Source organism: Salvelinus namaycush, chromosome 8, assembly GCF_016432855.1.
Source record: "Salvelinus namaycush isolate Seneca chromosome 8, SaNama_1.0, whole genome shotgun sequence".
In the NCBI taxonomy this organism is placed as follows: Eukaryota; Metazoa; Chordata; class Actinopteri; order Salmoniformes; family Salmonidae; genus Salvelinus; species Salvelinus namaycush.
This window is the reverse complement of record NC_052314.1, coordinates 157,892-171,851: the sequence shown is the minus strand read 5'-3', so window position 1 is coordinate 171,851 and position 13,960 is coordinate 157,892. Positions and strand designations below refer to the sequence as shown.

The 13,960-nt window shown below is 43.5% G+C and overlaps 1 protein-coding gene across 1 annotated transcript; it reads left to right on the top strand.

The window, feature by feature from the left end:
• The first annotated feature begins 1,124 nt into the window (after nt 1–1,124).
• Nucleotides 1,125–12,700, top strand: LOC120051619 (NACHT, LRR and PYD domains-containing protein 3-like). Its single transcript, XM_038998517.1, has 13 exons — nt 1,125–1,150; nt 1,404–1,570; nt 1,670–2,932; nt 3,037–3,592; nt 3,676–3,849; nt 5,583–5,756; nt 6,042–6,193; nt 6,447–6,468; nt 6,849–7,022; nt 7,537–7,710; nt 11,978–12,024; nt 12,161–12,418; nt 12,672–12,700. The coding sequence occupies exons 1-13, from the start codon at nt 1,125–1,127 to the stop codon at nt 12,698–12,700; spliced, it is 3,216 nt and encodes a 1,071-aa protein (XP_038854445.1).
• The last annotated feature ends 1,260 nt before the right edge of the window (nt 12,701–13,960 follow it).

Here is a 13,960-nt window from a genome sequence, read left to right as displayed (position 1 = left end):
TACATACACGAACGACAACGAAACAGTCCCGTATGGTGCAACATACACAGACACGGAAGACAACCACCCACCACAAACAATGTGAAACAACCTACCTATATATGGTTCTCAATCAGAGGAAAACGTAAACCACCTGCCTCTGATTGAGAGCCATACAAGGTCAATTAACACTGACACTTAACATAGATACACAAAACATAGAATGCCCACCCCAACTCACGTCCTGACCAACTAAACACATACAAAAATAACAGAAAACAGGTCAGGAACGTGACAGAATGTTTATAATGTCTACTACGTCTGTCAATCTAAACTGTAACATATTTTTAGTTGTGTGTGCCCCGGGTAGACTAGCTGTTGTTATGGAGTCAGCTAATGGGAATCCAACCAGGTAGACTACTTGTTGTTATAGAGTCAGGGGATCCAACCAGGTAGACTACCTGTTGTTATAGAGTCAGGGGATCCAACCAGGTAGACTAGCTGTTGTTATGCAGTCAGCTAATGGGGATCCAACCAGGTAGACTAGCTGTTGTTATGGAGTCAGCTAATGGGGATCCAACCAGGTAGACTAGCTGTTGTTATGGAGTCAGCAAATGGGGATCCAACCAGGTAGACTAGCTGTTGTTATGGAGTCAGGGGATCCAATCAGGTAGACTAGCTGTTGTTATGGAGTCAGGGGATCCAACCAGGTAGACTAGCTGTTGTTATGGAGTGAGGGGATCCAAGTCAAATCAAAAGAATAACATATTGGACTGTGTATGTTTAATAACATATTGGACTGTGTATGTTTTATAACATATTGGACTGTGTATGTTTAATAACATATTGGACTGTGTATGTTTGAATAGAATATGAAGTCGCTGATTGTACTCTTTGACCACAGATAGTAAATGTGTTGTCATTGTTTAGGATTCTTCAACAATGTTCAGAAATATTGACTGTTCTGTTTTTTCTTATTGTAGCTGAGTGAGCTGTGACTTACATCTAAAATGAGTCTCTCTGGGGAGAGAGAGGAGGAGACCACTGCCTCTAAAATGAGTCTCTCTGGGGAGAGAGAGGAGGAGACCACTGCCTCTAAAATGAGTCTCTCTGGGGAGAGAGAGGAGGAGACCACTGCCTCTAAAATGACTCAAGACACCAGTTCTAAGAGGTAAGAGATTAAATGTAAAATATACAGTTATCTTAAAGATATAAACTAAAGAGAAATGTGTTCCCACATTACATAAACTGTAGGTCTACATCATTCATTTAAAAGGCCCCAAATGGATTTACCAATTGCAGACTGTAGCTTTATAAAGAAACATCAGGACTTCTAGAAGTTCCACTATACAGTTGTTAAAATGAAGTAGATGAGGTATTGATGTGATATTGATGAGGGGGATCTGTCTCCCTGTTTTGTTCAGTAGCCAGAAGCCCAGAGCAGAGTCACCTACAACCAGCCTGCTATCAATGAAGAGTGATCAGCCACCTGCTTTCAGCCAGGAACCATTACCAGACGACAATAAGGAAGTGGAGAGTTTGGACAATGAGGATGCATTAAAGATCACACACATCCTTCTGGACAGAAGAAGTAAGGCTGTGTTTCATACAATATTACAAAGAACAGTACAAAGGCCCTTATAAAACACACACACACGTATGAGTCTCAACTCTCATTGTTTTCCTACAGGTCAAACTCTGCTGACAGTCCAACAAGACATTAAGGCTAAACTGAAACACAAGTATCAACACATATCTGAAGGAATTGGACACCATGGAAACCAAAGTCTGTTCAAGGACATCTACACAGAGCTCTACATCACAGAGGGTGGAAGTGGAGGGGTCAGTAATGAACATGAGGTTAGACAGATAGAGATGGCATCCAAGAAACAAACCACACAAGAGACACCAATCAAATGCAATGACATCTTCAAGCCTTTACCTGGACAAGACAAACCTATCAGAACTGTGCTGACAAAAGGAATCGCTGGCATTGGAAAAACAGTCTCTGTGCAGAAGGTCATCCTTGACTGGGCAGAGGGAAAAGCAAATCAGGATGTTAATTTCATGTTTCCTCTTCCTTTCCGTGATCTGAACCTGAAAAAGGACCAATACAGTCTGATGCAACTTCTTTCCCACTACTTCCCAGAGCTGAAAGAGATTGACAGCATTGAAGATGGTGAAACCAAAACTGTTTTCATTTTTGATGGTCTGGATGAGTGTCGACTTCCTCTAGACTTCAAAAACAATAAGAAGTGCTGTGATGTCAGGAAGCCAACCTCAGTAGATGTGCTGCTGACAAACCTCATTGAAAAGAATCTGCTTCCCTCTGCTCTCCTCTGGATAACCTCAAGGCCTGCAGCAGCCAATCAGATCCCTCCTGAGTGCGTTGACCAGGTGTCAGAGTTACGAGGGTTCAATGATCCACAGAAGGAGGAGTACTTCAGGAAGAAAATCACAGATCAGAACATGGCCAATGAAATCATCAAACACATGAAGAAATCAAGGATCCTCCACATCATGTGCCACATACCAGTCTTCTGTTGGATATCAGCTACTGTCCTTGAGATGATGCTGAAAGTGGCAGAGAAGGATGAAGTCCCCAAAACTCTGACCCAGATCTACTCACACTTCATACTCATCCAAATCATTGTGAAGAACAGGAAGTACAACAAAGCCACAGAGACAAACCCAAAGGAACTGTCTCAGTCAGACAAAGCGATGATCCTGAAACTGGCAAAGCTGGCTTTCCAACAGCTGCAGAAGGGCAACCTGATCTTCTATGAGGAGGACCTGAGAGAGTGTGGCCTTGATGTCACAGAGGCATCAGAGTACTCAGCATTGTGTACAGAGATCTTTAAAGAAGAATCTGGGCTGTACCAAGAGAAGGTCTACAGCTTTGTGCATCTGAGCATTCAGGAGTTTCTAGCAGCAGTGCATGCTTTAGAATCATGTCTGGGCAAGAAGGAACATTTCCCCCCCCCCAATGTATTCCCAATATTCAATGTATGTGTAAAGGTAATTATGAAAAAAGCCGATTCAAAATTAGGACGTCAGACGTGTTGAAGTCAGACGTGTTGAAGTCAGACGTGTTGAAGTCAGACGTGTTGAAGTCAGACGTGTTGAAGTCAGACGTGTTGAAGTCAGACAAGTTGTCTGACTTACACAGGACAGCAGTGGACCAGGCCTTGAAGAGTGAGAATGGACACCTGGACCTGTTCCTCCGCTTCCTTCTGGGTCTCTCACTGGAGTCCAATCAGAATCTGTTACGAGGCCTTCTGACACAGACAGGAAGTACAACACAGAACAATGAGGAAACAGTCAGGTACCTTTCAGACAAGATCGAGGAGGAATCCTCACCAGAAAGGATCATCAACTTGTTCCACTGTCTGAATGAACTTGGTGCCAACTCTCTAGTTGAAGACATGCAGACCTCCCTGCGATCAGGAACTCTTTCAGAAACAGAGCTAAAACCTAACCAATGTTCAGCCCTGGCCTACCTGTTACTGATGTCAGAGGAGGTGCTGGAGGAGTTTGACCTGAAGACATACAACACATCAAAGGAAGGTTATCAGAAGTTGCTGCCGGTAGTGAAAACCTGCAAGAGAGCACTGTAAGTTCTGTTATTGAGTTGATGTTTACAGTATCATCATAATGAAGGATTTGTATATCTAATAGATTATCTCTTCTCTCCAGACTGGATCGCTGTGAACTCACATGTAAATTCTGTGAGACTCTGACCTCAGCTCTGCAGACACCAAACTCCCCCCTGAGAGAACTGGACCTCAGCTACAATGACCTGGGAGACAGAGGAGTGGAGCTGCTCTGTGTTGGACTAACCAGTCCACTCTGCAACATACAGACACTAGTGTGAGTTAAATATCTTCAGTATGAGTTATTATGTGTGTTTGAACATTTGTTAACCTCTCTGGGATCGTTCGGGACGTGAGCGTCCCACCTCGCAACAGCCAGTGAAATTGCAGGGCACCAAATTCAAACAACAGAAATCTCATAATTAAAATTCCTCAAACATACAAGTATTATACACCATTTTAAAGATAAACGTCTTGTTAATCCAGCCACAGTGTCCGATTTCAAAAAGTCTTTACGGCGAAAGCACACCATGCGATTATGTTAGGTCAGCCATTTTCCAAAGAAGGAGAGGTTTCACAAAAGTCAGAAATAGCATTAAAATGAATCACTAACCTTTGATGATCTTCACCGAATGGCACTCCCAGGACACCATGTTAGACAATAAATGTGTGTTTTGTTCGATAAAGTTCATCTTTCTGTCCAAAAACCTCATTTGAAATTGGCGAGTTATGTTCAGAAATGTATTGTCTCAAACAAACATCCGGTGAAATTGCATAGAGCCACATTAAATTACAGAAATACTCATCATAAACAATGATGAAAGATACAAGTGTTACACATTAAAGATTAAAGATTAAAGATACACTTCTTGTTAATCCAGCCGCTGTGTCCGATTTCAAAAAGGCTTTACGGCGAAAGCACACCATGCGATTATGTTAGGTCAGCGCCTAACCACAGAAAACCATACAGCCATTTTCCAACCAAGGATAGGTGTCACAAAAGTCAGAAATAGCGTTAAAATTAATCACTTACCTTTGATGATCTTCATCTGATGGCACTCCCAGGTCTCCATGTTAGATAATAAATGTTTGTTTTGTTCGATAAAGTTCATCTTTATGTCCAAATACCTCCTTTTTGTTTGTGCATTTAGTCCAGTAATCCAAATGCACAAAGTGCAGGCACAAAGTCCAGACGAAAAGTTAAAAAAGTTCCATGAAAGTTCGTAGAAACATGTCAGACGAAGTATATAATCAATCTTTAGGATGTTTTTATCATAAATCTTCAATAATATTCCAACTGAACAATACCGAACAATTTTCATTAGAAAGGAAAGAGAACGACCGTCGCGCTCAAGGCCACGCGCGAGACTAAACTAAAGGCTTTCAGCCTGACCACTTGTTGAAACAGCTCTTCTTCTCTCACCTTTCACAATACAAGCCTGAAACAACTTCTAAAGACTGTTGACATCTACTGGAAGCCGTAGGAAGTGCAATCTGACCCCATAGACACAGGATATTGGATAGGCAATCATTTAAAAATACTACAAAACCTCAGATTTCCCACTTCCTGGTTAGATTTTTCTTAGGTTTTTGCCTGCCATTTATTTAAATTTTTTAATTTTACCTTTATTTATACAGGTTTTTTCTCATTGAGATAATATCTCTTTTGCAAGAGAGACCTGGTCCAATAGCAGCAGGGGGAACACCGTTTCAGACAAAACAACTGGCATACACTAACACAACATTAAACAAAACTATAAACACACATACAGTACAACAATTACATATTACATTAAAAACACAAACATGAGTTCTGTAATACTCACAGACATTATTTTAACAGTTTTGGAAACTTCAGAGTGTTTTCTAACCACATCTACCAATTATATGCATATCCTAGGTTCTGGGCCTGAGTAACAGGCAATTTACTCGAGGCACGCTTTTCATCCAAACTTCCCAATGCTGCCCCCTATCCAAATGAAGTTAATCCTGTGCTCTTCTGCCCTCTAGTCTAGGTCAGTGTGGTCTGACAGAGGGTTGCTGTTCAGATCTGGCCTCAATCCTGAGTTCACCCAACTCACAACTGAAACAACTGGAGCTGAGAGACAATGACCTGCAGGACTCAGGAGTTACACTGCTGTCTGCTGGACTGGAGGATCCAGACTGTAAACTACACACACTGGGGTAAGTACAGCTGTTTCAGTCAGGTTGGTACTGAGCTTAGTAAAACAAATACTCTGAAAATCTGATGTTTCCTGCCATATGAGTTATGTTATACTCAGACATCATTCAAACAGTTTTAGAAACTTCAGAGTGTTTTCTATCCAAATCTACTAATAATATGCATATATTAGCAACTGGGCCTGAGCTGCAGGCAGTTTACTTTGGGCACCTTATTCATACAAGCTACTCAATACTGCCCCCAGCCATAAGAAGTTAACAGTGTATTGACATATCTCCTCTCTCCAGACTGGATGGCTGTAACCTCACATATGAATCCTGTGAGACTCTGGCCTCAGCTCTGCAGACACCAAACTCCCCCCTGAGAGAACTGGACCTCAGCAACAATGACCTGGAAGACAGAGGAGTGGAGCTGCTCTGTGTTGGACTAACCAGTCCATGCCGCAACATACAGACACTAGTGTGAGTTAAATATCTTCAGTATGACTTATTATGTGGATGTTTTAAACATGTGTTAATCATGTGCTCTTCTGCCCTCTAGTCTAGGTCAGTGTGGTCTGACAGAGGTTTGCTGTTCAGATCTGGCCTCAGTCCTGAGTTCACCCAACTCACAACTGAAACAACTGGAGCTGAGAGACAATGACCTGCAAGACTCAGGAGTTACACTGCTGTCTGCTGGACTGGAGGATCCAGACTGTAAACTACACACACTGGGGTAAGTACAGCTGTTTCAGTCAAGTCGGTACTGAGCTGAGTTATACTGCTGTCTGCTGGACTGGAGGATCCAGACTGTAAACCACACACACTGGGGTAAGTACAACTGTTTCAGTCAGGTCAGTACTGAGCTTAGTAAAACAAATACTCTATAAATCTGATGTTGCCTGCCATATGAGTTATGTTATACTCAGACATCATTCAAACAGTTTTAGAAACTTCAGAGTGTTTTCTATCCAAATCTACTAATAATATGCATATATTAGCAACTGGGCCTGAGCTGCAGGCAGTTTACTTTGGGCACCTTATTCATACAAGCTACTCAATACTGCCCCCAGCCATAAGAAGTTAACAGTGCATTGACATATCTCCTCTCTCCAGACTGGATGGCTGTAAACTCACATATGAATCCTGTGAGACTCTGGCCTCAGCTCTGCAGACACCAAACTCCCCCCTGGGAGAACTGGACCTCAGCAACAATGACCTGGAAGACAGAGGAGTGGAGCTGCTCTGTGTTGGACTAACCAGTCCATTCCGCAACATACAGACACTAGTGTGAGTTAAATATCTTCAGTGTGACTTATTATGTGGATGTTTTAAACATGTGTTAATCATGTGCTCTTCTGCCCTCTAGTCTAGGTCAGTGTGGTCTGACAGAGGTTTGCTGTTCAGATCTGGCCTCAGTCCTGAGTTCACCCAACTCACAACTGAACCAACTGGAGCTGAGAGACAATGACCTGCATGACTCAGGAGTTACACTGCTGTCTGCTGGACTGGAGGATCCAGACTGTAAACTACACACACTGGGGTAAGTACAGCTGTTTCAGTCAAGTCGGTACTGAGCTGAGTTACACTGCTGTCTGCTGGACTGGAGGATCCAGACTGTAAACCACACACACTGGGGTAAGTACAGCTGTTTCAGTCAGGTCGGTACTGAGCTTAGTAAAACAAATACTCTGAAAATCTGATGTTTCATGACAATGTTTGTGTCATGGACAAATGTACGGGTGTCCTACAAGATGATTGACAGCAGTACACCAACCTAGACAGCTGTTGTGTCTCTCTGTAGGCTGTCTGGCTGTCTGGTCACAGAGGAGGGCTGTGCTGCTCTGTCTTCAGCTCTGAGGTCAAACCCCTCCCACCTGAAAGAGCTGGACCTGAGCTACAATCACCCAGGAGACTCTGCAGGGGGACTGCTTTCAGCTGCTCTGGTGGATCCCACATATAAACTGATGAAGCTGAAGTAAGTCAGAATAGATGTCCTAATAGTGTGAGCAGCAGTTGTGGCATATGTAGTGTAGTAGGGTCAGTAACATGAGGACATGATGAGAGAATTAAATCAAATCAAATCAAATCAAATTGTATTTGTCACATACACATGGTTAGCAGATGTTAATGCGAGTGTAGCGAAATGCTTGTGCTTCTAGTTCCGACAATGCAGTAATAACCAACAAGTAATCTAACCTAACAATTCCACAACTACTACCTTATACATACAAGTGGAAAGGGATAAAGAATATGTACGTGAAGATATATGAATGAGTGATGGTACGGAACGGCATAGGCAGGATGCAGTAGATGGTATAGTGTACAGTCTATACATATGAGATGAGTAATGTAGGGTTTGTAAACATAAAGTGGCATAGTTTAAAGTGGCTAGTGATACATGTGTTACATAAAGATGGCAAGATGCAGTGGATGATATACAGTACAGTATATACATATACATATGAGATGAGTAATGTAGGGTATGTAAACATTATATTAAGTGGCATTGTTTAGAGTGGCTAGTGATAAATCTTTACATAATTTCCATCAATTCCCATTATTAAAGTGGCTGGAGTTGAGTCAGTATGTTGGCAGCGGCCACTAAATGTTAGTGGTGGCTGTTTAACAGTCTGATGGCCTTGAGATAGAAGCTGTTTTTCAGTCTCTCGGTCCCTGCTTTGATGCACCTGTACTGACCTCGCCTTCTGGATGATAGCGGGGTGAACAGGCAATGGCTCGGGTGGTTGTTGTCCTTGATGATCTTTATGGCCTTCCTGTGACATCGGGTGGTGTAGGTGTCCTGGAGGGCAGGTAGTTGCCCCCGGTGATGCGTTGTGCAGACCTCACTACCCTCTGGAGAGCCTTACGGTTGTGGGCGGAGCAGTTGCCGTACCAGGCGGTGATACAGCCCGACAGGATGCTCTCGATTGTGCATCTGTAGAAGGTTGTGAGTGCTTTTGGTGACAAGCCGAATTTCTTCAGCCTCCTGAGGTTGAAGAGGCGCTGCTGCGCCTTCTTCACAACGCTGTCTGTGTGGGTGGACCAATTCAGTTTGTTCGTGATGTGTACACCGAGGAACTTAAAACCTTCCACCTTCTCCACTACTGTCCCGTCGATGTGGATAGGGGGGTGCTCCCTCTGCTGTTTCCTGAAGTCCACAATCATCTCCTTTGTTTTGTTGACGTTGAGTGTGAGATTATTTTCCTGACACCACACTCCGAGGGCCCTCACCTCCTCCCTGTAGGCCGTCTCGTCGTTGTTGGTAATCAAGCCTACCACTGTAGTGTCGTCCGCAAACTTGATGATTGAGTTGGAGGCGTGCATGGCCACACAGTCGTGGGTGAACAGGGAGTACAGGAGAGGGCTCAGAACGCACCCTTGTGGGGCCCCAGTGTTGAGGATCAGCGGGGTGGAGATGTTGTTACCTACCCTCACCACCTGGGGGCGGCCCGTCAGGAAGTTCAGGACCCAGTTGCACAGGGCGGGGTCGAGACCCAGGGTCTCGAGCTTGATGACGAGTTTGGAGGGTACTATGGTGTTAAATGCTGAGCTGTAGTCGATGAACAGCATTCTCACATAGGTATTCCTCTTGTCCAGATGGGTTAGGGCAGTGTGCAGTGTGGTTGCGATTGCGTTGTCTGTGGACCTATTGGGTCGGTAAGCAAATTGGAGTGTGTCTAGGGTGTCAGGTAGGGTGGAGGTGATATGGTCCTTGACTAGTCTCTCAAAGCACTTCATGATGACGGAAGTGAGTGCTACGGGGCGGTAGTCGTTTAGCTCAGTTACCTTAGCTTTCTTGGGAACAGGAACAATGGTGGCCCTCTTGAAGCATGTGGGAACAGCAGACTGGGATAAGGATTGATTGAATATGTCCTTAAACACACCAGCCAGCTGGTCTGCGCATGCTCTGAGGACGCGGCTGGGAATGCCGTCTGGGCCTGCAGCCTTGCGAGGGTTAACACGTTTAAATGTTTTACTCACCTCGGCTGCAGTGAAGGAGAGCCCGCAGGTTTTGGTAGCGGGCCGTGTCAGTGGCGCTGTATTGTCCTCAAAGCCAGCAAAAAAGTTATTTAGTCTGTCTGGGAGCAAGACATCCTGGTCCGCGACGGGGCTGGTTTTCTTTTTGTAATCCGTGATTGACTGTAGACCCTGCCACATACCTCTTGTGTCTGAGCTGTTGAATTGCGACTCTACTTTGTCTCTATACTGGGACTTAGCTTGTTTGATTGCCTTGCGGAGGGAATAGCTACACTGTTTGTATTCGGTCATGTTTCCGGTCACCTTGCCCTGGTTAAAAGCAGTGGTTCGCGCTTTCAATTTCACGCGAATGCTGCCATCAATCCACGGTTTCTGGTTTGAGAATGTTTTAATCGTTGCTGTGGGTACGACATCGTCAATGCACTTTCTAATGAACTCGCTCACCGAATCAGCGTATTCGTCAATGTTGTTGTTGGACGCAATGCGGAACATATCCCAATCCACGTGATCGAAGCAGTCTTGAAGCGTGGAATCAGATTGGTCGGACCAGCGTTGAACAGATCTGAGCGCGGGACCTTGCTGTTTTAGTTTCTGTTTGTAGGCTGGGAGCAACAAAATGGAGTCGTGGTCAGCTTTTCCGAAAGGATGGCGGGGGAGGGCCTTATATGCGTCGCGGAAGTTAGTATAACAATGATCCAAGGTTTTACCAGCCCTGGTAGCACAATCGATATGCTGATAGAATTTAGGGAGTTTTGTTTTCAGATTAGCCTTGTTAAAATCCCTAGCTACGATGAATGCAGCCTCAGGGTGTGTGGTTTCCAGTTTACAAAGAGTCAGATAAAGTTCGTTCAGGGCCATCGATGTGTCTGCTTGGGGGGGATATATACGGCTGTGATTATAATCGAAGAGAATTCCCTTGGTAGATAATGCGGTCGACATTTGATTGTGAGGAATTCTAAATCTGGTGAACAGAATGACTTGAGTTCCTGTATGTTGTTATGATCACACCACGTCTCGTTGATCATAAGGCATACACCCCCGCCCCTCTTCTTACCAGAAAGATGTTTGTTTCTGTCGGCGCGATGCGTGAAGAAACCAGCTGGCTGCACCGACTCCGTTAGCGTCTCTTGAGTGAGCCATGTTTCCGTGAAGCAGAGAACGTTACAATCTCTGATGTCTCTCTGGAATGTTACCCGTGCTCGAATTTCATCAACCTTATTGTCAAGAGACTGGACATTGGCGAGTAGTATGCTAGGGAGTGGAGCGCGATGTGCCCGTCTCCGAAGCCTGACCAGGAGACCGCTTCGTTTGCCCCTTTTTCGGCGTCGCTGTTTAGGGTCACCGGCTGGGATCAGATCCATTGTATTGGGTGGAAGGCAAAACACAGGATCCTCTTCGGGAGAGTCATATTCCTGGTTGTAACGATGGTGAGTTGACGTTGCTCTTATATTCAGTAGTTCCTCCCGACTGTATGTAATGAAACCTAAGATTACCTGGGGTACCAATGTAAGGAATAACACATAAAAAAACAAATACTGCATATTTTCCAAGGAACGCGTAAGCGAGGTGGCCATCTCGGTCGGCGCCGGAAGTGTAAGTGGGAGAAGTTTACCCAGCAGGCTTAGCACTCCATCACAGCATACATCATCATCACATGAATACTCTTCTTCTGCATCTCTGATATCCTGTTGGAATTGTACTCCATTCTGTATGCAGTAGGTAGGATAGAATACCTGTATGTCTCTAGTAATGAATTGTACTCTGTTCTGTATGCAGTAGGTAGGATAGAATACCTGTATGTCTCTAGTAATGAATTGTACTCTGTTCTGTATGCAGTAGGTAGGATAGAATACCTGTATGTCTCTAGTAATGAATTGTACTCTGTTCTGTATGCAGTAGGTAGGATAGAATACCTGTATGTCTCTAGTAATGAATTGTACTCAGTTCTGTATGCAGTAGGTAGGATAGAATACCTGTATGTCTCTAATAATGAATTTTACTCCATTCTGTATGCAGTATGTAGGATAGAATACCTGTATGTCTCTAGTAATGAATTGTACTCCGTTCTGTATGCAGTAGGTAGGATAGAATACCTGTATGTCTCTAGTAATGAATTGTACTCCGTTCTGTATGCAGTAGGTAGGATAGAATACCTGTATGTCTCTAGTAATGAACTTGGATAGTGCACCAGAACACAACAATATGGTTTAAATGTTTACTGCTTTATTAGGTCTTTGTCAGTCAATAACCTGTTTCTCCTACAGTGTGGATCATGGTGGAGAGTGCAGGCTGAAATCAGGGCTGAGGAAATGTAAGTCACTTTAATCCTAATTAACTGCATATTCAGAACTATAGTAATATAGTAACTAAGCAATACTTGTTCTGTTCCTACAAAACAACATTTTATATGAAGACGTGGTTTGATTAAACTCTCCTTTTGTCTACAGATGCCTGTCATCTCACCCTGGACCCAAATACAGCAAACCCAAACCTGATACTGTCTGAGGGGAACAGGAAGGTGACATTGTTGGTGGAGAAGCAACATTATGAAGACCATCCAGACAGATTTGATATTCATCCTGACGTTGTCTGCAGAGAAGGCTTATCTGGATGTCGTTATTACTGGGAGGTGGAGTGCGATGGTCCCGGGGCTAACATTGGTGTGGTGTACAAAGGAATGAAGAGGAAGGGAGGGGGGGATGACAGTAGGACTGGACACAATAGGAAGTCCTGGAGTTTAAGCTACTCTGATTGTCGTTGTACTGGTAGAAGTTATGAGTTTAGCCATGCTGGAGTCAGCAGATCCCTCCATGGTCCTGGATCTAACAGAGTTGGTGTGTATCTGGACTGGCCAGTTGGTACTTTGTCCTTCTATATTGTCTCCTCTGGTACACTGAAACACCTTCACACAGAACACACCACATTCACTGAACCCCTCTATCCTGTGTTTGGGGTTAGGCTTGGGGATTACTCCTCCTCCTCAGTGACCCTGTGTCAGATACACATTCAGAGGTGAGTCATGGCAATGTTTTATCATTTGTTTTCCTCTGGAATCATTCATTCCTCTGGAATCATTCATTTAAGATTAGTAGTAGTGGTGTGTTTTAATGTGTTCTGTTGGACCTACAGACAGTTAGATTAGTAGTAGTAGTGTGTTTCAATGTGTTCTGTTGGACCTACAGACGGTTAGATTAGCAGTAGTGGTGTGTTTTAATGTGTTCTGTTGGACCTACAGACAGTTAGATTAGTAGTAGTAGTTATGTGTTCTGTTGGACCTACAGACAGTTAGATTAGTAGTAGTGGTGTGTTTTAATGTGTTCTGTTGGACCTACAGACAGTTAGATTAGTAGTAGTGGTGTGTTTTAATGTGTTCTGTTGGACCTACAGACAGTTAGATTAGTAGTAGTGGTGTGTTTTAATGTGTTCTGTTGGACCTACAGACAGTTAGATTAGTAGTAGTAGTGTGTTTAATGTGTTCTGTTGGACCTACAGACGGTTAGATTAGCAGTAGTGGTGTGTTTTAATGTGTTCTGTTGGACCTACAGACAGTTAGATTAGTAGTAGTAGTGTGTTTCAATGTGTTCTGTTGGACCTACAGACGGTTAGATTAGCAGTAGTGGTGTGTTTTAATGTGTTCTGTTGGACCTACAGACAGTTAGATTAGTAGTAGTGGTGTGTTTTAATGTGTTCTATTGGACCTACAGACAGTTAGATTAGTAGTAGTGGTGTGTTTTAATGTGTTCTGTTGGACCTACAGACAGTTAGATTAGTAGTAGTGGTGTGTTTTAATGTGTTCTGTTGGACCTACAGACAGTTAGATTAGTAGTAGTGGTGTGTTTTAATGTGTTCTGTTGGACCTACAGACAGATAGATTAGTAGTAGTGGTGTGTTTCAATGTGTTCTGTTGGACCTACAGACAGTTAGATTAGTAGTAGTGGTGTGTTTTAATGTGTTCTGTTGGACCTACAGACAGTTAGATTAGTAGTAGTGGTGTGTTTTAATGTGTTCTGTTGGACCTACAGACAGTTAGATTAGTAGTAGTGGTGTGTTTTAATGTGTTCTGTTGGACCTACAGACAGTTAGATTAGTAGTAGTGGTGTTTTAATGTGTTCTGTTGGACCTACAGACAGTTAGATTAGTAGTGGTGTGTTTTAATGTGTTCTGTTGGACCTACAGACAGTTAGATTAGTAGTAGTGGTGTGATTTAATGTGTTCTGTTGGACCTACAGACAGTTAGATTAGTAGTA